At 36.8% G+C, this 16,696-nt stretch overlaps 1 protein-coding gene and 1 long non-coding RNA gene across 3 annotated transcripts in view; one reads left to right on the top strand and one right to left on the bottom strand.

The window, feature by feature from the left end:
• Window positions 1-16,488, bottom strand: part of LOC122218174 — an 89,107-nt gene extending 72,619 nt beyond the window's left edge. The window contains exon 1 of one of the 2 annotated variants that reach the window (XR_006201923.1): window positions 16,343-16,488. This is a non-coding gene — a long non-coding RNA (uncharacterized LOC122218174). Of the gene's footprint in view, window positions 1-14,184; window positions 14,424-16,342 lie in introns of those variants that run through there. The other variant, XR_006201924.1, reaches the window with a different exon arrangement.
• CABS1 (calcium binding protein, spermatid associated 1) lies at window positions 14,560-15,915 on the top strand. The gene has a single exon (XM_042936238.1). The coding sequence runs from the start codon at window positions 14,593-14,595 to the stop codon at window positions 15,799-15,801; it is 1,209 nt and encodes a 402-aa protein (XP_042792172.1). The 5' UTR covers window positions 14,560-14,592; the 3' UTR covers window positions 15,802-15,915.
• Window positions 16,489-16,696: the final 208 nt, after the last annotated feature.

The following is a 16,696-nucleotide window of genomic DNA, read 5'->3' as shown; positions in this document are numbered from 1 at the left end:
AATGGATTTGTATCTCATACAACCTCCCTGGAAGGTGGGGCCTCAAAGAGTCTTCTGTATAGAATAACTTACCCTGAGTTTGAAACTGAAGAAAAATATCAAACTATTATTCTCAAAGAAGAAAATTCTGACTCTGGTATTGTTGCCACTTCTTTCAAAAACTTCAACACTCAACATCTGAAAACCATGGCACCCTCCCTAATTGATGCTACTGAGACTTTTCCCTCTGAGTTTCAAGAAAGATCATCTGCAGAAAAAACTCTAAGTGAAGATGATACCATCATCATTCTCCCTGAAGTTTCTGACTTAGAAAATAAAAAAATTGAGTATTTCTTTGTACCATACACAGAAACAATTGTTACTATGAGAGAGAGAACTGCATTTGGTACTGTGCCCACAGATCACGCTATGATCACTTTCCCCATAAAAAGTCAAGGTCATTCCTACAGCAATGGCATTTCATCCAAAGTTGGTAACACAGCTGCCCCAGAGTTGGCAGACACCATCAAATCAGAAAATTCAAATGTCAATGAAAATAAATTGGACTTAGCTGAAGTGATGCCTTCACAGGATCACATTTACCCCTTGGCTCAGGATATTGCCTCCCAAGCAAAGAATATCTCCTATGTTGGTGAAGTTACTAAGGGTATAATCAAAAAAGCCTCAATAGTTTCTCCTAATCCTGTTAGGGACACCAAAATGTCAATAAATGTTACCACAATTTCACCTAATGCTCCTGCCTTTGACTCTAAAGACAGCAATGAAAACAGTGACTCTACCATACCTGAGATAGATGATGTTGTGTCCATAAAATTAAAATCTCTATTAATTCCTAATCAGAAAAGACCTAGAATTGCGGATGCTCTTAGTCAAAATGATGACTCTTTACCTAATAAATCAGTGTCCTTAAAGCCATTGGGTGAACACTTTATTATCACTGACCAAAACTGGGAAATCACTAAGGTGCAAAGTAACCCTCAGCCCTTCTCCATGGTCTCCTCTGTTCTTCTGGAAGATCCTACTACTTTTTCAGATAACCCTATAAATGTAGCCATAGGCATACCCATCACTGAAAATGAGAGCATTTATGATAAAACTGGCGTCATAGCCTCTGTGCCTAATACAGTTCTTCAACCTGTAATCCACAAAAAAGAGCAGATAAATGAAAGTCCTGACTATGCTATAAATCACCATATAAATAAAGCAGTTATCAATCTGTTTGCAAAAGAAATCACTACCTCAGGAACTGGGGGTAATACATTCCTCAGGAAAGATAAGGCTATTGTAGGGGATGAATCCTATATTTCTGAAGCCAAAATTCCAATAATCTTAAAACATGTAAATTCAGCGAACACTAATCCTTTCATTCTTAAGCCTCTTGTTGCTTCTGCTGAACAGAAAGCACCTGCAACTTTGAAAGAAATGTTTTACCCTGCTTCCACAATGAGCACACCAAAGCAGACAAAGGCCAGGGCTAGGGGTTCATTTTCTCTTGGTAATGATAACTTAAAGAGCTCTATCACAAACTCTCATAATAAATCACATCTATCCGTGAAACCAACACTTCCTCCTACTGATTTTATTGCTGATTTTATTAAAAACAATAATTCTGCATCTAATCCAGTGCTTGTTAAAGGAGAGAGAAACATAAAAGTGACTGATGAGTCTATTATAGCTAGAGATATCATTGTTCTACCTGACAAAGAAATCATTTTGTCTCACAATATTATCTCTACTGATGATATAAGAAACATTATAAATGAAAAAAGGCACGTAGATTCTACAGAAAATGATAATGTAACTCAATATGAAGTCATTCCTTTTACAAAGGACTTTTCAGCAGAGTCAGATGTGGTTTTTCTGGCAGAGGAAAACAATGTAAATAATAGGAATCTAAAGACCACTAGGCTTGATGACAATACCTTTAAATACATATTGGAGAAAAATACCTTTTATGTTGGAGAAAAAGGAGAGAGCTCCACAACAAAGACACCGACCTCTGTTCAAGGGCTCCATAGATATGGATCTCATGCTCTCTTCCCCACTGCACATGTCACTGAGAGTCTCCTGAATGAAAATCCTGTAGAACCCAAAACTAAACAAAAATACCAAATATTGATCTCCAGAAAAGGAAACCCTGACTCTGACAAAGATAACACCTTTCTCAAAGATTATTCTGCCAAATTCAAAAGCAAGTCACCTAGAACCATGACTCCTTTACCCACAGATGGAAATAGAAAATTTTCCCTCAAGCTTCCACCAGATGACTTAGCTCTGGAAAAGGACACCCTAAGTAGAAATGACATCATCATCACTCTTCCAGAAGGCAAATGGATTCAGCATATCAGTGCTCCAGATCCAGAATCAATGGAAACTATAGGACAAAGCAGGATGTTCACAGATGAAATGACTGATCTCACCATTAGAAAAATACCGGTAATAAACAAAGACCAACTCTATAGGAGATATGTCACATTCAGTGCTCTTTATTACCAAAGGGAACCTGCAATGTCACCCAAATCAGATTATAATCAAGATAAAAATTTCAAGGCGGAGAGCTATCATTCACAGAATGCCACTGCTCCTTCAATTACATTCAATGTCAACCTTGATAACAATGAAATTCCCCTTGTTGATGAAAATTCTGGGAATAAAATAAACGGGGCTTCAATTTCTTCTTCACCTGTGAGGACAACTCACACTGTTGCTGATACCACTTATCTTTCCTTTAAGGACAGTTATGAAGGGGGTGATTCTATGCAACCTAATGAAAATAATGTTAGGTCTAGAGAATTTCCATTTCTACTAACAACTGAAAGTATCATTCTTATGCCTAAAGTTTTAACGAACAATTTTGTGCTAATGAGTGATAACTTACTGTCTGAACCCTCACAGTCAGTATCAGTAGACTCAGAGATAGGGACTGAATACCTTGACTTCATTCATGGAACTGATATTTCAAAAAATCAGGACATTAAAATCCAAACGGAACTTCAGTCCCACTCATTGGACACAAATATTCCTTCTATCGATTCAGTAACTTTTACCAGGAATTCCACAGATGATGAGGCTGATTCAGCATCCACTATGGAGAGAGAAACTGCCAACATTTCCAAAATTAACACAGATGCTCAACCACTGGGTACAATGATGCAAGTTCCTTTGCCTACAGAAATAAGCTCCTTCCCTTCTGAAATCAAAAAAATGCCTAAACTCTCTGCTAAGGAAGACACAGGTGCTAAATTGGATTTAAATCACATTATAAATGCAACAGTTCTCATTCCAACTTTGGAAACAACACTTCCCCCAACCCTTGAGCCCAACGCTCTCTCCAAGACTAATAACAAGGAGGAGAAACTCAATAGTTATGAAGCAGGCAATTTTGTTTTAGGAGATTCAAGGATATTGAAAGATAATCCTTTCTTTGGTAAATTTAATATTCCTGCTAGACCTCAAGCTCCACCCAATTTAAAAAGAATCCTTTCAGCTGATTCCACCATGTTTCTGGAAAAGACTTTAAAGCCTAAGTATAAAAACTCCACTCCTCCTGATGAAGACGCAGGCACAGCAGGCTTGCTTCATAATGCTCCCACTGGATCCTATGTGCCACTACGGAAATCAATCCTTTCTCCTGATTTCATAATGTCTGTGAGTTCTGAACTTGACCCAGTTGTCAAAATGAAAAGTGATACTACAACAAACATGTATAATAATATTCCATTTGAGGAAAGAAATACTCCATCTCACAAAGCCATAATTTCACCTAATATTAATACTTCAACAAAAGACATGTTGAATACTGTTTTTCGTAAAAGATTTGTGCACAGAAATTCCCTATGGAAAGATATAATCACTGAATATGAAATAGTTCCTATTACAGAAAATATTTCTGATATTACTTCAGATGCTGAAAATATTCCAAATATTGAGGATGTGATAAACACTGTGCCTGACAACAGAGCTCTTAAGTATGTCACAAATGAATATATCCTAGAACCACAGGAAGAAAAATACAATCCTATTATGAAAAAAACTACTTTCACTTATGACCCCAAAATAGTTGGGCTTCATCAACTCTACTCTAGTGCTGATGTCTCTAAACATTTATTTCAAGGAGCCCCAAATGAGATTAAAACTAAAGAAATGTTACAAAATTTGGTATCTAGAGAAAAATATACCAGTTCTGACATTGATGCTGTTTTTCTAAAAAGTTCCACTGACAACTCAAATTCTCAGGCTCCCAAATCTGTGACTCACCCCCTAACTCACACAAGTGAAAGTACTCACAAATTTCTAGGTAAAACAACTCTTAAAAGGGACACCTTAAGAGGAGATGACACCATCACTGTTTTCCCTGAAGACAAAACGATGGAATACACCCTTATTCCAGACCCAGAAAAAACAGTAATCATGGTAGAGGGAAGGATGTTCCCAGATGAACCTACAGATCCCATTGTTATCACCTCTCCATTAAAAAATAAGAATCAGTTCTTCAGGAAAGTCGTTTCATCTGCTATGTATAACACTGATGCCCAAGGTAAAGCAGAAAACATCTTATCATCCCAAGCAGACAATGTTAAAGGTAAAACTAATATGGCAGAGATGCAATACTCATGGGATAGCATTATTCCTTTGACTGAGTTTAATATCATCCCTAAGGGCAAACTTTCTTTCATCAATGAAGATACTAAAACTTTAAACAAAAAGGCTTCAATCTCTTCTTTATCTAGGAATACAGTAAACATTGTGGATGACACCACTACTCCCTCCACTGAGAGTAGTTATGAAAGAGGTAACTCTATGCCGCCAGAAGACAATATTGGGTCCAGGGGATTCCTAGCTCTACAAATCCAAGAAAAGTCCATGTTCAATCCTAATGCCTCAACTGAAAATCTTGAAATCTCTGACCCAGTGACAAATAACTCCTTGGTTAATTCTTCAATTGCATTGTCAAACATGTTTAAGACAATGATTGAATACCCTAATTCTGTTAATGATGGTGATAGTTCCACTGAAAATAAAACTGATCCCAAGCCCAACTCCTTAACCTCAACAAAACTTCCCATTAGTTCTACTACTTTTTCAGACAATCCCACAAACAATGAGTTTTATTCACTGCCCTCAGTAAATACAGAAACTACTGATGTCTCTAAAACTGAGACAGATAAAATATATTCTGAGCCTCAGAGAACAATCATGAATGCCTTTTCTCCTACAAAAGTCTCTCAACATATGGTCTCTGAAAGAAGAAAAATAGATATTTTTTCTGATCAAGAAGATCCAGCCACTAAATTTGATTTAAGTCACATTGCAAATGCAACCATTCTCAATTCAGCTATGAGGAAAATCCTTCCCTCAGTAACTGGGTTTAATACTCTGTCAATGAGTAACAACAATGTGGAAGAGGAAGTACATATTTCTAAAGCAGACAATTTTTTTCCAAAAGATGCAAGTACATTGAAAGATAATTCTTTCACTGTTAAATATGATGCTACTTCTACTAAACCTCAAGCACACCACAATTTAAAAGGAATCATTACAGTTGATTCTGTATTAACCCTTCCAGAAGCATCTAGGTCTAATGATAAAAGCTCTTCACTTGAAGTTGCTACTGGAGAAAGGATCATCACAAACACTCCAATTGGGACATATGACCTACCACCATGGAAGTCAATTATTCCTTTTGATTTCACAGCATTCATGAGTTCATCTAAGTATTCTGAACTTGATCCAGTTATCAAGATGAAAAAAGATACCACAACAAAGACTAATAATAATATTCCACCTGGAGAAAGAAATAGTCCATCTGACAAAATCATTATCTCACCTACTACCATTCTTTCAAAAAAAGACATGAAAAACACTATTAATACTAATACTACTACTAATAATAATAAATTTGGAGATGAGACTTCAATAGGGAAAGATATATCCACTGAAGTAGTTCTTATTACAGAAGACATTTCAGAAAAAATACATGACACCTTTTTGGCAAGGGAAAATATTCCAAGTGATGAGGACATAGTAACTATTATACCCGTTGACAGTGCCCTTGAGTATGTTGCAGATAACTATGCCTTTGAACTAGTGAGGGATGGAAATGGTCCCCTTACAAGAAAGACCACACTTAGGAATGACTCCAAAGTATTTGACTCTCATTCACCCCATGCCAGTGCTGCAGCCTCTGAACATGCATCCCAAGGATCTCTAACTGTTATCAAAACTACCAAAAAATACCAAAGCTTCATTCCCAAAGATAAAAATCTTAATTTTGACAATGATGCTACTGTTCTCAAAAGGTTTTCTGTCAATTTTAATACTAAGGTTCCCAGATCCATGATTCATTCTCTTACTGATTCAAGTTGGATTTTTTTACCTGAGTTTCTAGGTGAAACAATTGTGGAAAATACTTCTCCAATTGGTGATAACACCATCAACATTATCCCTGAAGGCAAAAGAATGGAGTACCTGTTTGATTCAGACCCAGAACTAATGATAAGAATGGGAGGGAGCAAGATATTCACTGATTCCACTGATCCTGCTGTGATCACCTATCCTATAGATTATAAAAACCAATTCAATAGGAAAGGTGTATCGTTTGCTTATCATAATAATGATGTACCTGAAGAAGCAAAAACCACTATATCAGCCAAATTGGACGCAAATAAACGTAAACCAAACTTGGCAGGTATACTTCATTTGCAGAACAACATTATTCCTTTGGCTGAGTTCAACGTCATTCCTGATGATGATCTTCCCTTCATTGGTAAAAATACTGAGAAAGCAACCAACAGAGCTTCAATCTTTTCCTCATCTATGAATAAGGCAGCCAGGAGTATGGCTGATTCCATTGTTCTTCCCACTGAACGTAGTTATGGAGGAGGTGATTCAATGTTACCTGGAAAAGATGTTAAATCTAGAGGATTCCCATCTCTATTAACACCTGCCATACTTATCCCGAATTCCTCACCTGAAAATCCTGAAACTTCTGGCCTAATGACAGATAAATCTTCATCTGAATCTTTACTAAATAGGTCAGAAATGTTAGAAAGAGCAAATGAATATGCCGATGCCATTAATGGAGATGATGTTTCAGGGAGACAGGTCATAATAACTCAAGCTGACATTCATTCCTATCCATTGGCTTGGAATGTTTCTCCAATTGGATCAACTACTTTCTCAGATAGTACCACAGATGATGAGGCTGACTCATTTTTCTCTCTGAATACAGATACTCCTGAGAATTATATACCTAAGACTGACAAAATATATTTCAAATCTCAAAGAGCAATGATGAAAGCCTTTTTCCTTACAGAAGACTCTCAAGATAGTGTCTATGAAAGAAAGAAAATAGCTAATCTTTTTGATCAAGAAGATCCAGCTTCTAAACTGGAATTACATAATTTTACAAACACAACAGTTTTCATCCCAGCTATGAGGAAAATCCTTCCATCAAGAACTGAGCCCAACCCTCTCTACAAGGGTAACAGCAATATGGAAGATTCTTTTACTGTTAAATTTGATGCTACTTCCTTCAAACCTCAAACACCTCCCAATTTAAAAAGAATCTTTTTAGCCAATCCCACATTAACTCTTCCAGAAGAACCTAGGCCTACCTCTCATGATAAAGTTACTAACACAGGAGGGTCCATCACAAACACTCCAACTGGACTACATAGGCTTCGATGGAGGTCAAATTTTCCTCCTTCTTATTTTACGACATCCATGAGGACTTCCAAATATTCTGAACTTGTTTCTGTTACTAGTATGGGAAAAGACAGGACCAAGAAGATTGATCATAACATTCCACATGAGAAAATAATTATTCCATATGATAAAGGTATCATTTCACCTATTATCATTACCTCTGAAAAAGACATGGCGAACACTTTACAAGGGAATATATCTGAGCATAAAGACCTTATAAAGAGAGAGATGGCAGCTGAATATGAAATCATTTATTTTACAGAAGACATTTCAGAAAGAGTGGATAACATTTCTTCTACAGATAAAATCACTCCAGCATATTTGGACCATACAGCTATTATGTCTGATGACAGTGGATCTGAATATGTCTCAGATATGCATACTGCAGAATTAGAAGATAGAGCAGATAATTCCCTGATAAAAATGAGCACACTCATATATGCCCCCAAGACACATGTGTCTCATGCACCACATACCACAGTTACTCCTCCAGACAGTCTATCTAAAATAATATTACCAGTGTTCAAAGCCAGAGAAAACTACCAAGCTATGATTCTGAGACAGGAAAACAGCACTGACACTGATGTCATTGCTCTCAAGGATTCTAATGCCAATGTCAATACCAAAGCTCACAGACCCACAACTCACTTCCTAATTGACGCAAATGTAAATTTTCCTTCTAGTTTTTCTGACAAAACACCTGTGGGAAAAGGTACCATAAATGATGATGATGGCACCATAATTCCCTCTGAAGGCTTTGATTTAGAACATAAAATAATTGAGCATTCCCTTTCTCCAGACATAAAACTCGTAGCTGATAGCAAGACATTCACAACGGATACTACTAATCATGCTTTTAAAAACAGTGCTAATTTTCTCAGGAGACACATAGCACCTATCATTTATAAAACATTTACATCCCAGAGAGGAGACACTACCACATCCAGTATATCTGACTTTACTGAAGATCAAACAGGTATAGCTACAGTATATGATTCAAGGTTTAGTAATTTTCCTTCAGCTCAGCCTTCCAGTGATGGCATCTCCAATGTGAAAGAAAACAAAGAAGATGCAATCAAGACGGCTCTTACTTTCTTTTATCCTTTGAAAAAGATGTCTGCCAACATGCAAAATGCTCCTGCTACTTCTACTAAGAACAAAAATAACATTGACCATTATAGCCTTCCATCATCGGGGAATGTCAGGTCTCTAAAACTTGCATATATGGGACTACCTGAAATTCTCATCGTAACTTCTAAAGTCCCTACTAAAGAAACCACATCTCCCAAACTTATAAAAGGCACAAACCTCTACTACCCAACAGTGTTAATATCAGAGCCTGTGTCTATAGACTCACTTTACTTCAATAAAGGCATTGTCTCAAAAGGAAAAAATACTAAAAGTCAAATAGTCCCCTTGGTCTATACTGTCCTCCAAGCTGATTCCACAGGTTCTTCAGACAACATGGCTAATGTCAAACCTAGCACATCTGCTACTGTTGTCACCAAGAGCAAAATTTTTGGTACTGATGAATTTCGTGATCAAAATGCAGAACCCAAGAAAACAACCACCAAGTTTTCTTCTCTTTTTCCTAAGGAATATAGTAAACCAAATTTCTATTACACAAGGAAAATAACTAAAGCTTCTGCAGTGAAAGACACAGCTGAACTGAATCACCTTACAGATGTAAATAGAATAGGAAATGATCCAGTTATTCAGGTGGAAACAAACTCTCTAAAAGATGCTGACCTAAAGCCTTACCTTGTGAATAAAAATGTCATTGCTGATAATAAATCAGTGAACGAGGATTCTGACCGTGTCCCTGTAGCAGCTTACTCAAGCTGTCACATGCCAAAGGATTCCCTCCCAGATGGATCTGGTCCTCAGGGTCAGGTCCTTGAGTTCATTACTGGGAACTCAAACTTGCTAACAGAAGTAATTACCACTATTCCTACTGATGAAAAATCTTTATCTTACACAGAAATCATTTCCATGGTAGAAGGAAATTCTCAGTTGGAATTAAATTAGCCAATTTCAGAGCAACACATACTGAACTTCAAACTTCACAAAGCACAAATGATACACATTAATCCATTGTCAAGATAAAAAATATATATTATTTAGGTTTCAATTTCTATTGTACCACAAGCTAACAAAGAAGTTGAAGGAAACACTTTCTTTAGTGCTGATATTCTTCAGTCACAGGAACAATTACTCCAAAGGGTATCCCTGAGAAGCCTACAAACAACAAAGCAGAAATGAGGATCATATCTAACCCTGCTATCTACAACATCTTCCTTGGAAACAACAACAACAACAACAACAACAAAAATAGTGACACCACAGGCCAACACATCCTTCAATTACAATTTCTTTACTCATGCACCCAGCATTCCAATCACTGGAGGGGAAGAGGCCAAAAATGTGGATGTTGCTATAACCAAATCTCAAGATATAACTGTTCCTCTCACCTCCCTGTTTCTAAAGCTGAGAATTCTCTCATGAATGAAGATATTGAACCTGAAACTTCCTCAGCAGCTACATTCCAACAATGATGATAATCACCTCAACTAAGATCAATAACTCTATTTTCTCCAATAAATTTATAAAATCTGAAGATACACAGACTCTTTTTAAAGTAGGAATTCTAATGTACACATTCAATGCGATCCCAATCAAAATTGCACCAGCATTCTTCTTGAAGCTAGAACAAGCAATCCTAAAATTTGTATGGAACCACAAAAGACCCCTAATAGCCAAAGTAATTTTGAAGAATAAGACCAAAGTGGGAGGCATCACAATCCCAGACTTTAGCCTCTACTACAGAGGTGTAATCATCAAGACAGTATGGTATTGGCACAAAAACAGACACATAGACCAATGGAATAGAATAGAGGACCCAGAATTGGACCCACAAATGTATGGCCAACTAATCTTTGGCAAAGCAGGAAAGAATATCCAATGGAATAAAGACAGTCTCTTCAGCAAGTGGTGCTGGAAAAACTGGACAGCAACATGCAGAAGAATGAAACTAGACCACTTTCTTATACCATACACAAAAATAAATTCAAAATGGATGAAAGACCTAAATGTGAGACAGGAAACCATCAAAACCCTAGAGGAGCAAGCAGGCAACAACGTCTTTGATCTTGGCCGCAGCGACTTCTTAATCAACACGTCTCTGGAGGCAAGGGAAACAAAAGCAAAAATGAACTATTGGGACCTCATCAAGATAAAAAGCATCTGCACTGCAAAAGAAACAACCAACAAAACTAAAAGGCAACCGACAGAATGAGAAAAGATATTTGCAAATGACATATCGGATAAAAGGTTAGTATCTAAAATCTATAAAGAACTTACCAAATTCCACACCCAAAAAACAAATAACCCAGTGAAGAAATGGGCAGAAGACATGAATAGACACTTCTCTAAAGAAGACATCCAGATGGCCAACAGACACATGAAAAGATGCTCAACATCACTCATCATCAGGAAAATACAAATCAAAACCACAATGAGATACCACCTCACACCAGTCAGAGTAGCTAAAAATGAACTAATCAGAAAACAACAGATGCTGGCGAGGATGTGGAGAAACGGGAACCCTCTTGCACTCTTGGTGGGAAGGCAAACTGGTGCAGCCACTCTGGAAAACAGTGTGGAGGTTCCTCAAAAAATTAAAAATAGAATTACCCTACAACCCAGCAATAGCACTATCAGGAATTTATCCAAAGGATACAGGAGTGCTGATGCATAGGGGCACTTGTACCCCAATGTTTATAGCAGCAGTTTCAACAATAGCCAAATTATGGAAAGAGACTAAATATCCATCAACTGATGAATGGATAAAGAAGATGTGGTTTATATATACAATGGAATATTACTTGGCAATGAGAAAGAATGAAATCTGGCCATTTGTAGCAACATGGATGGAACTGGAGAGTATTATGCTGAGTGAAATAAGTCAGGCAGAGAAAGACAGATTTCATATGTTTTCACTCACATGTGGATCTTGAGAAACTTAACAGAAGACCATGAGGAAAGGAAAGGGGAAAAAAATAGTTACAAACAGAGAGGGTGGGAGGCAAACCATAAGAGACTCTTAAATACAGAGAACAAACTGACAGTGGATGGGGGCGTGGGGGAGAGGGAAAGTGGGTGATGGGCATTGAGGAGGGCACTTGTTGGGATGAGCACTGGGTGTTTTATGTAAGTGATAAACCATGGGAATCTACCCCAAAAACCAAGAGCACATTTTACACACTATATGTTAGCCAACTTGACAATAAATTATATTAAAATTAATAAATTAATTAAAATTAAAATAATAATAAATAATAATAATAAAGTAGGAATTCTAATGTCCATAGGAGACACCACTTGTCTCAGTTAATTCTTTTAAAATTGCACATTACATTTCATCTGATAGATCTGAAGATATTCTCCATACAAAAACAGTCTTAATGGTGGGCATCAGTATGACATCAGCATTTTCAAAGTCTATATCTGAGGACTCTTTCTAGTCAAGTATCACTGAAAATCCTAAACTGTCAGATAACATTCCTGAGGCCTTATTGCAAACTCACCCTCTTTTGCTAACAACTTCCTTTTTTTTTTTTTCTTCACTTAACAAAAGGGTTTTTTTTTCATCCTGGACCTGAAGAAATTGCTACTTAAATATAAACTTGATGCTCTTCTGAGAAAAGACAAACTGTTTCCATTAGTGTAATAGACACTACAACAATAGAGGAAAGTACTATTCAGATAAAGTGAACCTCACCTATAGAATCTGATCCTCTATCCTTAAGTCAGCTAGTATCTTTGGTGGTAATGACCTGTTGGTCCAATAAGAGTGTCCTATGTTCCCCAGAGCAGATGATTCCAGCTCCACCCTCAAAATTGCTAAAATTCCAGCAGTCCCACCAGGATTTTCACCATATGCTTCTTTCTCTTTGATAGATGACACACACTTACCATGTAAAGTGTCTATGTAAAGAGGTCAATGGTTAAAAAAAAAACAAAAAACAAGATAATGGTAATAATATTCTGTATAGCCAAGAAAAGCCTTTGTATGCTATAATCAATGTGATCCCACCTCACAGTTATATTAGTAGAAGCAGAGTTGATGTGAGCACAAGAGTAATCCCTGAAATTAAAGACTATTTGACAAATTAGTGTCTGCAAAGATGGTATCATTTCACCTGACATTTCTAACCAGGAACTAAATGCCTATAAAAATGAATATTTTGCTCCTTATTCTAACTCTATTCAATATAAGAAATAGTAAGTACTCCAACCTGACTTCTAGCAATTATACAGTTAACACTTCCTTTTTCCCACTTTTTGTACACAGAATAAAAGAATTCCTGCCAAAAAGACACCAATCTTCTGTTTATACCATGCTTATTCTGAATTAAACCTCATAAACACTAGATAAGGGGGAGGGGGTGGAGTAGAGGTTAAATCAACCCAGTTAATCAACCCAGAGAATAGGTTTACCTTCTCATTTCCTTTCCTGCCACTGAAAATGACTTAGAAATAAAGAGCCATGCCTGTCATTAACTTAAAAGACTTTCCTCCTTGTCCCTGATGCTGACAGCATTTCTTATGTCAATAGAGACACTGAGACCCTTCATAGTGACATCTCCTTGAAGCGAAAACATCGCTGGAGAAGCTACCTGTGTCTTTAAAATGAAAAATTCCCATCTTAAAACCTATCATAGCTCTACAGAGAGTGGTCATGTATATGTCTATACCAGGCCAATCAACTAAGAAAAGACACTGTAAACTTGGAGGTTGAGTCCAAATCTAATGAAGAGAAAGCATTTGCTCTTGAGATGGAAACCACTGCTCTGACTGATACTGTTGCCCTTTTTCATATTTAGTTGTATCTGAGTCTGAAAATTCTCTTTCTTCTAATAACACTGGGAAAATATTAACACCAGACTATAATCTCCTTTCATCTAAATAGCTAAATATTAAGAATGGTAACAAAATGACGATGGTTGAATTAACTAACATCATTATAGGAAACATTCCCTCTGAAATTTGAGGATAAAATTCTTAAGGCTAATACAGTTATTCCACACTTTGATTTTGTTTCTCGGTGAATTCTGACATATAATGCCAACTCCCTGGCATTAGGTTGAAGTAACACACTCTACAGAAAAATTTCCTGAAGAAATTAAATCTACAAGACCTGATATCGTCCTTGTTAAGCATGTTAATTCACAAAAAAAGTAAGAATTGTAATGAAGAAGAAAATTACAAGAACCCTAAATATTACTTACTTATTATCTTTACTGAAAAAGTGAGAATTCACTCTCTGAAGAGGAAAACTAATTGAAATCCTTGCTACCTAATTACCTTCTGCATGCTACATTCATTGCCAAAACTGCCATCAATGTTTTTAGACATTTAAATAACCATAAATCTCAAGAGAAGACACTTCACCTCAAAAACATACTTTTAACTTACTTGAAAGACAGGCCACTTGAAACTAATGCTGATAATCTCATGGCTTGCAGAGTTCTCCCCACTGACACTCAACCCACAAAGTACCTGGCAGACTCTGCTATGTCTGTTTCAAGTGACACTAGCTCCATATTGGAAGGCACATCCCTTATAAACAAAAAGAAGACAAATCCAGCTGTGAATGTTGATTTCATAATCAGAGAGGATTCTACTGCCTTTTAATCTAATATCCATACTCTTGAAACCAGTTGCCCAATCAGACACAGAAACAACCTCCAAGGAGAGCCAGTGCCATTGGCTCTATGGTTGATGCAACAATCACCATGATGACCAATGCCTCAATCACTATCATGAACATCACTCTCCTGCCTAGGGAAACCACTGGGCCCAGAGAAAGACCTGTGAGTGTGCATGGTGCCATTTTGTCCCATGGCTGAAGATGGTTTGCCAAAAATTTGCTCTCATCCTCCAACAGAAAGCAGCAAAACAACAACTGAAGCAACCATTTTATTTGGGGATGACAACACTATTCCTAAATCAGAAACAACTATGACCTCAGAAGGAGACCACATTACTTCAGTAAATGACAATACACTAGAAAGTGATTTTTCAACAACAGGCAACAAGTTTACATCTCTGAAGGAAAAACCAAAATCAGAAGATGATGCTGAGTCTCATCTTATTAGGTCATCAACCCATCTGGAGAAAGAAATTACTAGTCTGATAGGCACAACAAACTCCATGGCTAATGACTCTATTACTGAAAACTTCATTCCAGTGAAAATTGGTAATATCTCATCACCAAGTGCTACTGTTTCTTTAATAGATTTTTCCACTAACATAGCAAAAGAAGATATTCTCTTGGATGCCACTGGCCCAGGGAATGAATATGTCTCTATAACTTCTGAAGTCTCTGGCACACTGAAGGATGGCACCGCCAGCATTGTGGACACCCCTGCCCTTCCAGCTAAGAAGGATGAACCCGATGTTAACAATTACAGTTCCTCAGTTAAATCCAATGTCACTGCTGATGAGGCTGTCCAGATCACTACCTCGTCTATTCCTGAGGCTGAAATCTCTTCTGCTACTGAAAAAGACTTCACCACTATTCCAGATATAGCTGCCCTTACAGAAGAGAAAATGACTGAAATTGACCTCAACATTCCAGAGGATGGCCCCAATGCTGTGCCTAAACTAACAGATTCTGATGAGGAAAAGTTCATCACTGTGTTTGAGCTCACTACCACTGTTGAAAGGTGCAAAGATAACCCAGAAGATGTTCTGATAACTGATGAAGAGTCTATGGATGAAGTCAATGTTTGGATGGAGAAAGATATTACAAATGAAGCAGAGAACCATCCCATTTTGCTTACTGCTGTTGAATCTAGATATGACTTTGTAGTCCCTACATCAGTAGATGTGAACCTCATGGAAGATTCATCTATTACTACAAAAGATCTGTCTGAAAATAATACAATGGAATCTGTAACTAAGGACAGTGAGCCACTTTCAAGAACTACCTCTGATCTAGATGCCCTAAGCCACGAGGACGATGCTTTTACTACTGAAATGGGTGTCTTTAAGCTACTGAAGGAAGAACCAGATGAGTTCCTGATTTGAAAGCAACAAAACATATGCCACATAGACTTGAGTAATAGCCTGGAAAGCTAGTTTTAACATCTAAGAAGTTTGTTCAGCAAAAATCTTATTAAGTTAAAGAATGTGAGAATTTAAGGCAAGTATTAGACTCAGAAAAATGCAGACGTTTAGCAATAGAGGTCATGCAGTAGAATATATTTATGGAAACTTAAAAACTCAAATACAAGAGTTCCCCTTGTATCAAAAGGTTTAATTTAGTTATCTATTTACCGTAATATAAAAGTCTTTAATCTCAGCCTTCAGGGATATGAAGAGAGAGCAATAAAGAAAGCTCACTTCCTACTACATTTAATGATGTATGTCACTTTAGTTAACCCTGAATAGCACATTTTAGTGTGAGTTGAAGAGAACTGAATTAACTTATCTCAAAAAAATTGTTGTAGTATTAAAAGTTTTGAAATGCTAATTCTAAACAGATTTTTTTCATGCAACCAATGATTCTCTTCTATTAAAAAATATATTTGCAATAATTAAGACTATTCAGTAATTGTTTAGCACCCACCTGTAAGAAATGTAAGAAATCTTATTGGGTCCCTGGCTTGTGTTGGACGCAAACTAAGAAAAAATGATTATTTCATAAACATGTAAATTTGTCAGAAGCAATATTTTGTATAAATGTATGAATTAATTTAATTTTCTTTCTGTAAAATTTCTTTCCTGAATTTTTGTCAATTTTTTCAGGTCTTAATCACTGATATCATACTCTTCTTGTGCTTTTGGTTAGCAGTTGAAGGACATGTATCTTCATTTTTTTTCTGTCACAGACTTTTAAAATGGGTCTGTTTTCATCTTGCTGATTTTCCTTCAATAAATCTTTTGACAGCAACTGATTTACTGTGTGTAGATGTGTTTGATA

This window comes from Panthera leo, chromosome B1 (genome assembly GCF_018350215.1).
Source record: "Panthera leo isolate Ple1 chromosome B1, P.leo_Ple1_pat1.1, whole genome shotgun sequence".
NCBI lineage: Eukaryota > Metazoa > Chordata > Mammalia > Carnivora > Felidae > Panthera > Panthera leo.
The sequence above is the reverse complement of the archived record's forward strand: the minus strand, read 5'-3'. Positions and strand labels throughout refer to the sequence as shown.